General features: G+C 38.8%; 1 protein-coding gene across 2 annotated transcripts in view; it reads left to right on the top strand.

Annotated features, from left to right (window-relative positions):
• Nucleotides 1–15,310, top strand: part of LOC137332895 (kelch-like protein 4) — a 286,378-nt gene that overhangs the window by 229,354 nt on the left and 41,714 nt on the right. For both annotated transcript variants that reach the window (XM_067996887.1, XM_067996888.1), the window contains exons 2-4: nucleotides 403–576; nucleotides 1,923–2,059; nucleotides 4,482–4,678. In XM_067996887.1, coding sequence (XP_067852988.1) covers nucleotides 434–576; nucleotides 1,923–2,059; nucleotides 4,482–4,678 — 477 coding nt within the window. In that variant the 5' untranslated portion in view covers nucleotides 403–433. The remainder of the gene's footprint in view (nucleotides 1–402; nucleotides 577–1,922; nucleotides 2,060–4,481; nucleotides 4,679–15,310) is intronic.

Raw genomic sequence — 15,310 nt, 5'->3', positions numbered from 1 at the left:
GTGTTTCATTGGGGGTGATTTTAAACCCCAAGAAGGGTGGGTTGGAAGCTGGTGGGAGTTGAAAATAGTTGTTTTTTTGGGTCGCGACCGCAAAATTTTTGGACTTGGCATTCCCAGTGGGAAACCTGTATTTTTCCGCGCCAACATTAAACCTGGAAATAAAGCCGAGTTGCGGTCGTGATCCAAAGAACAACTGTTTTCAACTCCCACCCACTCCCAACCCACCCATTCTTGGGGTTTAAAATCACCCCCATTATCTTTTTGTCTGTTTTATATTAAAAGAGACTGACTAAGTATTGACTTTTCACATCAGCTTTCTTTGAGTGGAAAATATGTTTATGGCTGTAGGTTTGGCTTCCAATGCTTCATTAACAAATTTGTGGTCTCTTCCTTTGTCCACAGGTTGCCTTTGAACAGCTGTTCTTCTAACAGGATGAGTTCCGGTAGTTCAGATGAGTTCTTCCAGTCATTGAATCATGCAGAGCAAACATTTCGTAAAATGGAGAACTACCTCCAACATAAGCAACTGTGTGATGTTCTCCTGATTGCTGGGGATCACAAGATCCCTGCACATAGGTAATATTCAAGTTACATTTCAGTGTACCATAGAACTTGTACACTCAGTGTGAGTGAAATATATTCCAGTTGGAGTCATGAACGCTGTTCAGTTGATAAAAGTCAAAATGGCTCACTTTGAACTATGTTACCAATTATCCAAACCACCTAGTGATAACAGATTAGAGTACACACACCTATCAGAAGTCTTACTACACTGTTTCATATCAACCCAGAAGCCTGTGCAAACTCAGGTGTAATAATACCCTATTAAAATGGACAAGTGAAGAATATGAAGGGTCATCCAGACTATTGACATTGTTGGCAAGTTATTATTCAATTTGCAGCACTGCCAACAAGAATATTAGAATTCAAATATTCATCTGGTGGCATATGTCATGCTATTGAATAAAATACTAATTTAGCCCCTTAACACCAGGAATTTTTATCAGCATCATTGATGTTGTAAAACAAAGAAGAAAGGGAGAGGTGAAACTATGGCAAGAGAGCATCTGGATTGTGATTTTAGTTATTCATCACGCACCACCTATTTGTGTGTCATGCTGTTGAATAAATTAGCAATTTATCTTTTAACAAATAAAGTATTGCTGAGGGAGAGGACAAAATCTTGTCCCTATTTTTAGAATTACCCTGGAGAAAAGAAAATTAATGTGACTTTATTTTTGTAATTTTTAATAAATCAACAATAAAGTCCACTAAAATTGAAACTTCACACAGACTTGGGCCACAACTGAACAACAGGAATTAAACATTAAATCACTGTCCTCATTTCTCCCCAGTCCTTGTTTTGAACACTTGGGAGTGCCAGATGGCGGTGATTAAAAGCTTTTTGGCTTATTACTTAAGACGCCAGTGCTTAAACAAAGCCTAATCAATGTTTGAATCCTATTTCTGCTGAACAGAATTGATCTTCATTAAAAAATTATAACAATGTAGAATTTCTTAATGTTTACATAATTAATACTTCCCATGGGACCACCTATCACAAGGCAAAATTTTAATTTGTGTGTTCGTGGTTTTCATTAATGAATTGGTGGAAATTATAAATCTAAATTTCAGTATATTATATTATGTTGCATAATTTACAACTTATTGTGTCTTGACCAGTAATCAAAATTATGTTTGCCTAATAGCGGAATGTAAGTCCATTAAAAATAGTCAAGGAGACTTAAATAACTTCCTAGTGTGAAGATTTGATAGCTGTAGAAAAGCATTAAATGGACATATAAAAATATATTTGATTAAAGTGCGGCTTTCAGGATAATGAAGTTGACAAAAACATTAGTGCAGTGGTATTTATTTAGAAGTTTACTGCTTACCTCTCATGTTATCTCCATTGTTTACAGGCTAGTCCTCAGCGCTGTTTCAGACTATTTTGCTGCCATGTTTACAAATGATGTACGTGAGGCCAAGCAAGAAGAAATTAAAATGGAGGGTGTAGACCCAGATGCACTTAAGGCACTCGTTCATTATGCTTACACAGGTGACTTGTAATGTAATATTTATAGAGGACATTTCATCAGTTCAGTAGCAATGTCTATATTGGAGGTCAATTTCCACTTCAGATTTCCAATAAAGGAAACAGCAGTTGCATTTCACAATACATCTGAGTCAGCTGTCTTGACTCTGAACATATTTCAAGGTAGAGGATGTGTGCATTGAATGTTTTTTTAAAAAAAAAATACTGTACTTATGTGGAAGACTTAAAACTGGGTTATGTTTCCTGTTTTGGAAAACTGTCAAATGCTCAAGTGCTGTTTCTGTGTACAAGCACACACAAATCAAGAGTGTGTTATATATTTAGTCCTTTCTTATTTTTAGCCATTTAACAGTCCTACATGGATCACACAGAGCCACATGATCCAAAGTTGTCAATAATTAAACTAAAAATGATTGTACTTTTTAAATTTTCAAGTGTATCAATCCAAAGAGTTTGCAAAAATGTTGGACTTAAATGCTAAATATTTATATTTATTCATAGATCATCAATGAAGCCTTGTGTTTTGTATATGTGACCTGTATTGAATTGATGTTGCCACTTTGTTTCTCACTCAGCTCTTGCCGTTGACTTTCAAGGGCTTAGTTTATCTATCAGATGGGAATGGTGAGTGGGATTGCATTTTGGACTGGCAAGACTGAGGTCAAATTAGTTCTGCTGATGCTGCTTGTGGAACATTTTGTTCTTTCTGGATGGTTTCTCTCTTTCACTTTTAGCCTTTCCTATTTCGTTCTCTATTATTTTTCCTCTGACTCGGTAACAGTCCCCTTTTCTCTTTCTTTTTACCTCCCTTTAATTCTCTCACTGATCCTAGTGTTCCCTGAGTTACTTCAGCAATCTCTGCCAACTGCATCCTTTTCCTTCAATGATCTGTAACCGCTGCCTTTTTCTCCATCGATTTCTCACAATGGAACCAGAACTGTGGCAACTAGAACCTACAGAAGGGACTGAGAAAGAAGGGCAGCAGATGCACAGCTGGCAGCATCAAGTGGAGAGTCACAGGATAGAGTGAATAGGAGAGCTTGGAGTGGCTAGGGTCAGCAATGGTGGAAAGAGAAGGATATGCATATTTTTAGTCTGTTGGGCATTCCCATGTATTCTTCATGTTGGTTCTGAGATGGACTGGGCCCAAGAATACAGGGGTATGTGCTGCAAAAGTGCTGTCGGCTTGTGGCTGGGGAAAAGCTGAAGGAAGTGTCAAAGTGGCTGCATTTCTAAATAAAAAAGCATTTTACTGCAATGTAACTGGGCAAATTTTTTTTTGCTGCAATGTCATTTGAAAGATTTCCTGTTGCTACCTGATTGGTGAATAACAAAAGCAGAAAATAACCAATTAGAAGGAAAAATATAGATTTAAAATTTTGGAATTCCCTCCCTAAACCTCTCCGCCTTTCTACGTCTCTCTTCCTTTAAGACACTTCTTAAAACCTACTACTTCGACCAAGCTTTTGGTCACCTGTCCTGGTATTTCCTTATGTCACTCGGCATCAAATTATGTTTGATTACACTCCTGTGAAGCACCTTGAGATGTTTTACTATGTTAAAGGCTCTATATAAATGCAAATTGTTGTTATTGTTAATCAGATTGCAACAAAAAATCTATCTAATCACTTTGCAGCAAAATAAATTTTGTCAATGATGCCGCTACCTTGTCACTCTGCACCAATCATTATATTGAGTCAAAACCAAGTGTACAGTGGAGAGGGAGTTGACAATCTAAGGTGAAAAGAATCCAAGGTGTCCAAATTGGAGGGCCTCTCAGTATAAAGTTATAGTGCTTCATATAATATTGATTTTCTTCAACTAGGTGTCATTACCATGTTTAGTAAATGCTACATCATATTATAATTGTAACACAAGTTAAAGCATTGAGGAGCATGGCATTTTTACTGCACCAACTTCTTTTTCTCCGTGATGTGGAGATGCCGGTGATAGACTGGGGTTGACAATTGTAAACAATTTTACAACACCAAGTTATAGTCCAACAAATTTATTTTAAATTCCACAAGCTTTCGGAGGCTTCCTCCTTCGTCAGGTGAACGGTGTGGAAATGAAATTTTCGAATCCTTCGCATTTTAAAATCACAGAACAAAGCCTGGTGATTACTGCCCGTTGCCAAGGCAATCACAGTGAGCAGACAGAAAGGTGTCACCTAAAAAGGTGACACCTTTTTCTCCAATAGTATTGAATCCTGAAATTAAACTTGCGAATCTAAATCGACTCTTTGTGTCATAATCCTAAACGGAACAGTGACCCAAACATTGATTCAGTTTTTGAAATGCAAATTGAAAGCATCTGAGGTCCCATCAATTACATCAAGTTGTTCTGACACACAAGTTTAAAATATCTTTTACTCCGATGTAAGAAATAATTTTGCTAATGACCAGTTCTGGTGTTTGTCCCACAGGTCTCTTGGAGCTGAAAGAGGAAACTATAGAGAGCTTATTGGCTGCAGCTTGTCTTCTACAGCTCTCTCAAGTGGTGGAGGTGTGCTGCAACTTCCTCATGAAACAACTCCATCCATCAAACTGCTTGGGAATAAGGTCCTTCGCTGATGCTCAAGGCTGCATGAATCTGCTTAAGGTGGCCCACAGCTATACCACAGTAAGGACTTTACAGATTAATAAGTAGTGTCAACACCAGCTCTCGTAGCTGTTTCTAGATGCAATTCCAAATAGGAATTTCCCAAATGAAAAGAAAAGCAAGATTCCAAACCTTGAGTCCAAAGTAGGAAATGATTGCAAATCACCCCCTTGCCTGGCCATCTGATGACTCAAATGAGAACATTTGAACAATAGAAGTGGTCAAGTATTGACAAGATTTCACTGCATTTAGCTTGTACAGTTACATAGGGGATAATTTTGACTTTGGATGATAGTGTAAAATGCGTGATTATTGGCTCAGCCAGCTATTATACACCTCTCTTGATTTTAATTTCCATTGGAGTCAATAGGAACAAAAATTGGGAGAGATGTTTAATGGGTGGCCGAACTGATATTGCGCGTTTTACACTATCGTCCAAAGTCAAAATTACCCCATAGTGTCCTAAACTCTGACACCCATTAAGTTATTAAAAGGATCAACTATCATATTAACAAATTATTAATACAGCTTTCCACATCATTTCATTAATGCTTGTTTCATGGCCGAATATTATGTCCATTAATCAAGTACTGTATTTATTAAATGATGCAATCACCAAGTATTTAACTACAAAATCGCTGTAAACATAGTCATTCATTAAGCGACTCCCGAGAATTATTACATACAAATATTTTTGTACAATGAATATTATAGCTGAAATCTTGAAAACTATTTTTAAGACATTGGTTTTGTTTTGCTTTTTTTCTACATTTCCCACTGCATTGTAAGGGTCTGTGTGAAATAAGTGTTAGGCATCCTAACTCCATCTCCCAAGGTACTTGATATTAAATAGGCACTAGTCTGTAAATTTCATTCAGACAGCTGTAAGGATGCTTAATGCAGGAAGGGGAATGCCACTGATTGTCTTTGAGTTGCATTGAGGAACATAACTAAAAGGAGTTTAACTTGCACTGAAACTCATGCAGTGTCTGGCTGAGAAGTGCTCCCAATGTGGTACAGTATGTGGAAAAATATTAAATTCTATCCTTCACCTTAATACGTGCAAAAATGCATCAAGATCTGGTTGTTTTTCAAGAAGTGAGTGTGTAACATGTTTTATTTGCTCTTGTATTGATAGTGCTATTTTGAAAACATCTAATAACTGTCCAATTACTGTCCAACTGGGGTACTAAAACTACATCTAGGTTAACAATATTTCTGTGAGCTATCTGTTTGTAGTGGTGTCAGTAAATTGATGATGAGTTCTCAGTTCTGTAAGTCTTTGTAGGCATGGATGTTATTTTTTAAATTCTAGAGCCCAGTCCAGAGATTTGAGCACATCTACGCTAATACTTCAGTGCAGTACTGAGGGAATGCTGCACTGTTGGAGGTGCCATCTTTCAGAAGAGCTATTAAACAAAGGCCTCGTCTGCCCTCTCAGGTGGATCTAAAACTGACACTACTGGCACTATTTCGAGCAAGGAAGTTCTACAACTACCACTACAACCACAACTTGCATTCACATCATGCCTTTGACATAGTAAAATGTCCCAAGGCGCTCCCCACTCCCACCTTCTTCCCGGTGTCCTGACCAATATTTATCCCTCAACCAACATTTATAAAACAGATTATCTGGTCATTATCACGTTGCAGTTTGTGGGACCTTGCTGTACGCAAATTGGCTGCCCCGTTTCCTACATTACAACAGTGACTACACTTCAGAAGTACTTAATTGGCTGTAAAGCACTTTGGGACGTCCTGAGGTTGTGAAAGGTGCTATATAAATGCAAGTCTTTCTTTTTTTAATATAATATTGTTGAAGTTTAACAATATGGAAAGAGAGAGGGATGATAAAATTGTTTAATTCGGTTATCTTAGGACATCAGATGGCCAAAAAAAAAGAAAACAGGTTAAAACATAGTAACTGCAAAAGAAGAATTTAACATGAAGGAATTTCTGTGCAATTGTAAAAGTAAAATGGAAAGAAGAAGTAGAACATGTAACTGTTGTGTGATCAGCAGCACTATGTGAAAATTGGACCCTGAATGCTGAAATAAGATTTTCTGTGCTGTGTAATTTATGATGGTACTGACGTATACTGAAAATTAGTTGACTTAACTTGAGTTAGCGCAAGTGATAAGGCTCATTTATAAAGAGAAAAATAACATACTGTGGGCGCATTATTTGGGAGTCATAAGGAAAGTTGTTGGGGTTGTTACTGTCTACAAAAGGTAATGACAATAGACCAAGAAGCAGGGAAACAAGAATATGGCTAAATAATGTGATATAATGGGCAGTTGTAACATAAGGGTTCATCCAAAGTACAGAAATCAAGGAGTGCACTTGTCAGTGACCTCAAGAGCTAAGACGGCACATAGTAAGTTTAACTGTATAAACACACATTATCATATCAGCTCTCACATTAACCTGCAGTAACCATGTCATGCGCACCTTTAAAACTCTTTCAGTGAAAGTAATATTGCACAAATTTGAGCTGTCCACTCACATCACAAATCTACAAAAGACTAAAGAATTTACCAATGCCTGACAGCTTTCAGTAAGTAATCTTAATAACAGGCAAAAAGGGCGATTTCAAGACTTTATTCTAATTTGCGGGTTCAGATGACGTTTACAAATCACTCTAGTTTCATTCTTGCTGTTTTAGATAACCTGCTAAACTTCACAATTAGATTATAATCTTACAAACATTCTCCACCATTCATAGTCATTGAAGATATGACGAGAACAATTAAACTCCCAATTTTTTCCCTCCAAGTAGTCCTGAATCATGAAACAAAACAATAAATTCAGGAACAAAGGGATGAAACAAGCTTTCTACATTGTGATTGATATATTGAATAGTTTTCTCTTATTGACTATTGTATCTCATCCAAGTGGTCATTATTTATGTGAGCCTACACAATGAGTGAGGGCAAGATTTTTGATGTTTTTTTTCTCAAACCTGGCCTTGCATCACTTTGCAGCTTCTACCTCACTGCTCCCCATAGCTCTCTTCAAGTTCATTTCCTCCAGGGGATCCACTTCTTCAACCATCTCCCTTAACTCTCCTCATGCTACTGCTCAGTGTCTGTTTTTGCCTATGCAAAACACCTTGGGGCATTTTCATACCTTACACATGATATATATCTGCAATTTGTCACTGTTTTAAGTTGTTGCAGAGCAGAGATATTACAGTCAATCCTATCCTACCCAATATACTCAGTTTCACACTTCCAGCAGGGGTTACTGGAAAGCCAGCAGTAAAAACCCTGCCAATTTTCCCCTCCCTAAGAGGTACTGAGTACAATTATAGTGCCCCCCCCTCCGCCCCCCCCCGACTGAGATGAGTTAACTCAGCTCAGAATGGAGACCAAATCTAGAACTTTCTGCTCTTTTTGGCTAAACTATTCACTGAATAAACTCATGAAATTATCAGGGCAGAACTTATGACAAAGTGTGCACACATATACATAAAAACACACACGCACACATGGACACACACACATTCACTCTGTTGTTTATATTACACTCCTGCCCTAAATTAGATTTGATGTGGAGATGCCGGTGATGGACTGGGGTCAGGCAGTATCAAACGAGGATCACATGCATGCACTGGTTGGTGGTGATAATGTAAGAAATGGCTGGTCAATGCTAACATTTCATTCTGCCGAATTATCCTGATTCAAATGAATTTGTTTCAGAAACTCTGTAAACAAAGTTTTGACTGCAGAGTCCTGTTTATACTTTCCAGGTTCATTTGAAGTCATGATCTGGCCTAAATGTGATGTCGTTGTTAAGTGGAAACAAATCACAGCAGAGCAAAACTGGCAGAAGAGTCATATTCTAAGATTGCTTCAGTGCAATCAGCAACATGTCTGCATTTTATATCAGAGGTCAGCATTTGCAGTCTGGAGAACAGTACAACACAAAATAAGACAAACCAGAGACACAAAGAGAGTCATAACTGTAAATTATTAAGATTTTGGGTGTAAATACTTCAGCAAACAATATTGTCTGCACAAAAAAGACAGAGACAGCAAATTATTTTTCAAGTTGCAGAAAATAAAGACAGCATTTTGTGTCTAAAATTTCCCAATTTGGAACAATTTTCTATTTTGTCAATTTTAACTTGAAACTGTGGCCAGGTGGTATTAAATTGAATGAGATTATTTGCCCCACAAAAGCACTGACCTTGAATTTACCATTTATATCCCATTTACATGAAAGGCTGCTTGTCACATTCACAACACTGGTGGTGGCACTGAAGCAACAACTTAAGTGCAAAAGTCACGTTTGTAAGCCAGCAATGTAAAACTGTATATATAATGGCATGCAGAAAGCTTAACCCACCCATGGCTAGAACAGAGTGACAATCATTGGCATCCAGTGTGATCAATAGTAACAAGCATTTATATTTTCTAATAGGAGCACTTTACCTCCAGGCAGGGCTTGGAAACCTATCATATGAGGTAGCGCTTATAGACCTTATAATCTAAATGGGTTGCCGGTATATCACATGCTACTTTAAACCAAGGGTCTATGCACCTGTTACAGTGGTTCAGCTAGATGTGAAAGATCCCATGGCAGTACTCAAAGAAGAGCAGTGAGTTCTCCCAATGTCCTGGACAATATATTGCTTCCTCAACCAACACCATGAGAAAAAAAGATTGATTGGTCATTCATCTCACCGCTAATTGTGGGATCTTGCTGTGTGTAAATTGTTTGCCGAGCTACCCACATAACAGCAATGACCACACTTCAAAAAGGTAATTCATTGGATGTGAAGCACTTTGGGACATCCTGAGAAGGTACTACATGGATGGAAGTTCTTTCTTTATCAAATCTGCAAGAGATTCACGTCAATAATTCACACCAGCCTGCTACTAAACCCTTCTTCGTTTCTACACCACACGAAGGTGAAGAAGTACAAGTCATTGTGCAGCAGTACAGCTATAAAACCAGGCATGAGATCACAGAGCAAATAACTCTGCACAGGTTACACTACATTGCAATATAAATCAGTTGTAAGTATGTTCCAAATGGGAATTTCCAGATGTAGTGCAGGCAGACTTTAAGGATTTAATCTGCGATTCCCATTCAATGCTGAATCCGTTCGAGCTTGTGATTTCCCTCTTCCTGCACCCTCCTCCCCTTAGATGGGATAACCAGGTACAACTGTTTATTCAAAATTGATATTTTTAAATCTTTGGAACGTCAGAAAATTAAAATTGGAACACTACCCATGGAACTTATGAAAATAATTTCAGCTGCATTTCAGTTTGTGACTTTCGATATGACAAAACCATATTTTAACTGTAGTTTAAATGCTATTCTGCATAGTTTTCTTAGAATTTTCATTGAAACATGTGGCTTAAAAATGAATTTACTCTGCAAAACCTAAGGACATCCTGTTTAATCCCTTCAGTCGTGGACACAACAGGACAGATCTTATTAACAATTTCCTGCTTCAATATCTTTCTCTCACACACAAAGCCCATCCTGATAAACAGTTTTGCCTATTTTTGTAAACTGGAATGGACTTAGCTTCCTGTTCCTATTTTCCAGACAAAAACACAGTGAGAAGTTGCGATAGGATATGGATAATGGCTCACATCCCCTGTTACTTTTGGAATCAGCACTTTAAATTCTGCTTGTTTTGCAATTACTTTTCATTTTCTAACAAACCATGAAAAGAGATGAAAGACATCAGTATAGCACAAAAATAACTTGACTGCAGTCTAGTAATTCTGCCACATTTGCAGAATGTTGAGCTTGCTAACTAAACAAGGGTGCTATGCTGCCAGGAGTAAACTTATCCATAACCAGAGAGTAATTGTCTGAAATAATACTGCGAATAAACATTTTGTTAAAAGTTGCCACTTTTGCCTGGATAAAAATAGGCGCACAAGTGTGACTTCAAATGACCTGCCCCACATTCTATAAACAAGGGGTCAGGGCACTGCCTTTTATACAGACCCTTTATGCCTTGTAGACATCACATAGAACATAAGAACATAAGAAATAAGAGCAGGAGTAGGCCAATCGGCCCCTCGAGCCTGCTCCGCCATTCAATAAGATCATGGCTGATCTGATCTTAACCTCAAATTTAAATTCATGTCCAATTTTCTGCCAGCTCCCCGTAACCCCTAATTCCCTTTACTTCCAGGAAACTGTCTATTTCTGTTTTAAATTTATTTAATGATGTAGCTTCCACAGCTTCCTGGGGCAGCAAATTCCACAGACCTACTACCCTCTGAGTGAAGAAGTTTCTCCTCATCTCAGTTTTGAAAGAGCAGCCCCTTATTCTAAGATTATGCCCCCTAGTTCTAGTTTCACCCATCCTTGGGAACATCCTTACCGCATCCACCTGATCAAGCCCCTTCACAACCTTATATGTTTCAATAAGATCGCCTCTCAGTAGAGTCCCAATCTACTCAACCTCTCCTCATATGTCCGCCCCCTCATCCCCGGGATTAACCGAGTGAACCTTCTTTGTACTGCCTCGAGAGCAAGTATGTCTTTTCTTAAGTATGGACACCAAAACTGTATGCAGTATTCCAGGTGCGGTCTCACCAATACCTTATATAACTGCAGCAATACCTCCCTGTTTTATATTCTATCCCCCTAGCAATAAAAGCCAACATTCCGTTGGCCTTCTTGATCACCTGCTGCACCTGCATACTAACTTTTTGATTTTCTTGCACTAGGACCCCCAGATCCCTTTGTACTGCAGTACTTTCCAGTTTCTCGCCATTAAGATAATAACTTGCTCTCTGATTTTTCCTGCCAAAGTGCATAACCTCACATTTTCCAATATTGTATTGCATCTGCCAAATCTCTGCCCACTCACCCAGCCTGTCTATATCCCCTTGTAGGTTTTTTATGTCCTCCTCACTCTCTACTTTCCCTCCCATCTTTGTATCATCTGCAAACTTTGATATGTTACACTCAGTCCCCTCCTCCAAATCGTTAATATAGATTGAAAAGAGTTGGGGACCCAACACCGACCCCTGCGGAACACCACTGGCTACTGGTTGCCAGTCCGAGAATGAACCATTTATCCCAACTCTCTGCTTCCTGTTAGATAACCAATCCTCCACCCATGCCAGAATATTACCCCCAATCCAGTGATTCCTTATCTTGAGCAATAATCTTTTATGTGGCACCTTGTCGAATGCCTTCTGGAAGTCTAAATACACTACGTCCACTGGTTCCCCTTTATCCACCCTGTACGTTATGTCCTCAAAGAACTCAAGGAAATTTGTCAGACATGACTTCCCCTTCATAAAGCCATGCTGACTTTGTCCTATTAAATTATGTTTATCCAAATGTTCCGCTACTGTCTCCTTAATAATAGACTCCAAAATTTTACCCACCACAGATGTTAGGCTAACTGGTCTATAATTTCCAGCCTTCTGCCTACTACCCTTTTTAAATAAGGGTGTTACATTAGCAGTTTTCCAATCTGCCGGGACCTTTGCTGAGTCCAGAGAATTTTGGAAAATTATTACCAAAGCATCCACAATCCCTACTGCCACTTCCCTCAAGACCCTAGGATGTAAGCCATCAGGTCCAGGGGATTTATCCACCTTGAGTCCCATTCATTTACTGAGTACCAATTCCTTAGTGATTTTAATCGTATTTAGCTCCTCCCCCCCTAGAGCCCCCTGTTTGTCCAGTGTTGGGATATTCTTAGTGTCCTCTACCGTAAAGACTGACACAAAATATTTGTTCAGCATTTTTGCCATCTCCATGTTTCCCACCATTAATTTCCCGGTCTCATCCTCTAAGGGACCTACATTTGCCTTAGCCACCCTTTTTCTTTTTATATAACTACAGAAACTCTTGCTATCTGTTTTTATATTTTTTGCTAATTTATTTTCATAATCTATCTTCCCTTTCTTAATCAATCCTTTAGTTACTTTTTGCTGTCTTTTGAAGACTTCCCAATCTTCTATCCTCCCACTAAGTTTGGCTACCTTATATGTCCTTGTTTTTAGTCGGATACTATCCTTAATTTCTTTACTTAGCCACGGATGGCTGTCATTTCTTTTACACCCTTTTTTCCTCATGGAATATATATTTTTTAAAAGTTGTAAAATAACTCCTTAAATGAACACCACTGCTCATGTACCGTCTTACCCTTTAATCTATTTTCCCAGTCCACTTTAATCAATTCCGCTCTCATACCATCATAGTCTCCTTTATTCAAGCTCAGTATGCTTGTTTGAGAACCAACCTTCTCACCCTCTAATTGGATATGGAATGTAACCATGTTATGGTCACTCATTCCAAGGGGATCCTTAACTAGGATGTTATTAATTAGTCCTGGCTTATTACACAGGACCAGGTCCAAGGTTGCCTGACCCCTTGTAGGATCAGTTACATACTGCTCAAGAAATCCATCCCTAATACACTCAATAAACTCTTCCTCAAGGCTGCCCTGATTTCAGACACAATTACAATGTATGCTGAGAAACAGGTCAAAAATTGGTGCATGTGGACACTGAGAATGGACCTTGCAATGATTCTGAGGAGATTGGCTGTGAGAAGCTGGAGTTGTATGTCTTCCTACTCCTGGGGAAAGGGGCAGTTGGATATACAAGGCAAAGTCCAGAATATTCTGTGGAGAGAGAGGGAGAGGGAGAGATGGAAGATAAAGTGCTGTTGTAGTTGCTGGCTGTATCTTTATTAGCAATTATTATTAAATATACTCTGGTCTATAGCAGACTTCAGCAGGACAAAGACAGACTGGTGAAATGGGCAGACACATGGCAGATGAAATTTATTGCAGAGAAGTGTGAAGTGATGCATTTTGGTAGGAAGAATGAGGGGCGGCAATATAAACTAAATGGTACAATTTTAAAGGAGATACAGGAGCAGAGAGACCTGGGGATGCACACACACAAATCGTTGCAGGTGGCAGGACAAGTTCAGAAGGCTGTTCAAAAAGCATGTGGGATCCTGGGCTTTATTAATAGAGGCATAGAGTACAAAAGCAAGGAAGTTATGCTAAACCTTTATAAAACACTCGTTAGGTCTGAGCTGGAGTGCTGTGTTCACTTCTGTGCACCACACTTTAGGAAGGATGTCAAGGCCTTACAGAGGGTGCTGAAGAGATTTACTAGAATGGTACCAGGGATGAGGGACATCAGTTATGTGGAGAGACTGAAGAAGCTGGGGTTGTTCTTCTTAGAACAGAGAAGGTTAAGGGGAGATTTGCCAGAGGTGTTCAAAATCACGAACAGTTTTGATGGAGTAATTCCAGTGGCAGAAGGGTCGGTAACCAGAGGACACAGATTTAAGATGATCAGTAAAAGAGCCAGAGACGACATGAGGAAATTTTTTTTCGCAGCGAGTTGTAAATGGAATGCACTGCCTGAAAGGGTGGTGGAAGCAGATACAATAGTAACTTTCAAAAGGGAATTAGCTAAATACTTGAAGGGAAAAAAATTACAGGGCTATGGGGAAAAAGCAGGGGAATGGGACTAATTGGATAGCTCTTTCAAAGAGCCGGCACAGGCACGATGGGCCAAATGGCCTCCTCCTGTGCTGTACATACTATGGTACTATGATAAACATAACTGCATTCGGAGGTCTGTCTGGAAGAAGTTGTGGACCCTGCTATCCAATGCTATTGTGGGTCTTCACAACCCTAACAATGAACATTCCTCGTGACATATTTCAAATTCCTATAGGGAGTATGCTCTGAATAACTAATACAGTTCTATGGAAAATAGATTGATGCTGACTTTGGAATTCTCATTCAAGGGTTTATCAAGATCAGTGCAGATTGTAATCTGAATGTATGTCACAGTTGGTTTATAAAAGCCAAATCTTACTGTAAAAATGTCTTCACAATATGGGTCTGGAATTCAAATCTGCAGAATAACAGTGACCCTAATTACCAAATAATAAGTAAAATGGGAATTAAAATGCTGTCTGAATTCATTCTCGGCCAGACATTAGGTGTACATTTCCTGACTGTAATTTAGAAACTTGTCTAAAGAAACCACATAAAATGTTGCTGACAAGGACTAGCCTCTATTATTTATCAGAAGGAAAAGTCACAGCTGAGTACTGCTCAATAGTTACGGCATAAAATATTTCCATTTTTAACCTTGCCATTGATTTTTGCTCTGCTTGTGTATTACTTGCTTGTTTTTGTGACTTGAAATCATTTTGATTTACCCACTGCCCCAGGGGGTGGTGGAGGCAGACTCAATCCTGCCTTTCAAAAGGGAATCGGATAAGTACTTGAAGGGGAAAAATTTGCAGGGCTACGGAGATAGGGCAGGGGAATGGGACTAGCTGGATTGCTCTTGCAGAGAGCTGGCACGGACTCAACGGGCCGAATGGGCTCCTTCCATGCTGTAACCATTCTATGATTCTAGGATTAGAACAATTCATTCCTTTAATTATTTCAGAGTTTTTGTTGTGCCACCAAAGTCTAGATTTTCTGTCCATTCATAGTTAACGATTTAAAATATCATTTACTAATACAGTCAGTCTCATTTACCATGTACCCATATCAATGAATCCCTGAGTACAACACACAAGCTTGCAGTTATACTGTCACTTTTGCATCACTGCGAAGCAGTTTCCTTTGTCTATTTATTGAGTTCAATATTAACATCCAGTAAGCTGGATTGA

Source organism: Heptranchias perlo, chromosome 15 (assembly GCF_035084215.1).
Source record: "Heptranchias perlo isolate sHepPer1 chromosome 15, sHepPer1.hap1, whole genome shotgun sequence".
NCBI lineage: Eukaryota > Metazoa > Chordata > Chondrichthyes > Hexanchiformes > Hexanchidae > Heptranchias > Heptranchias perlo.
This window is presented reverse-complemented; position numbering and strand designations above follow the sequence as displayed.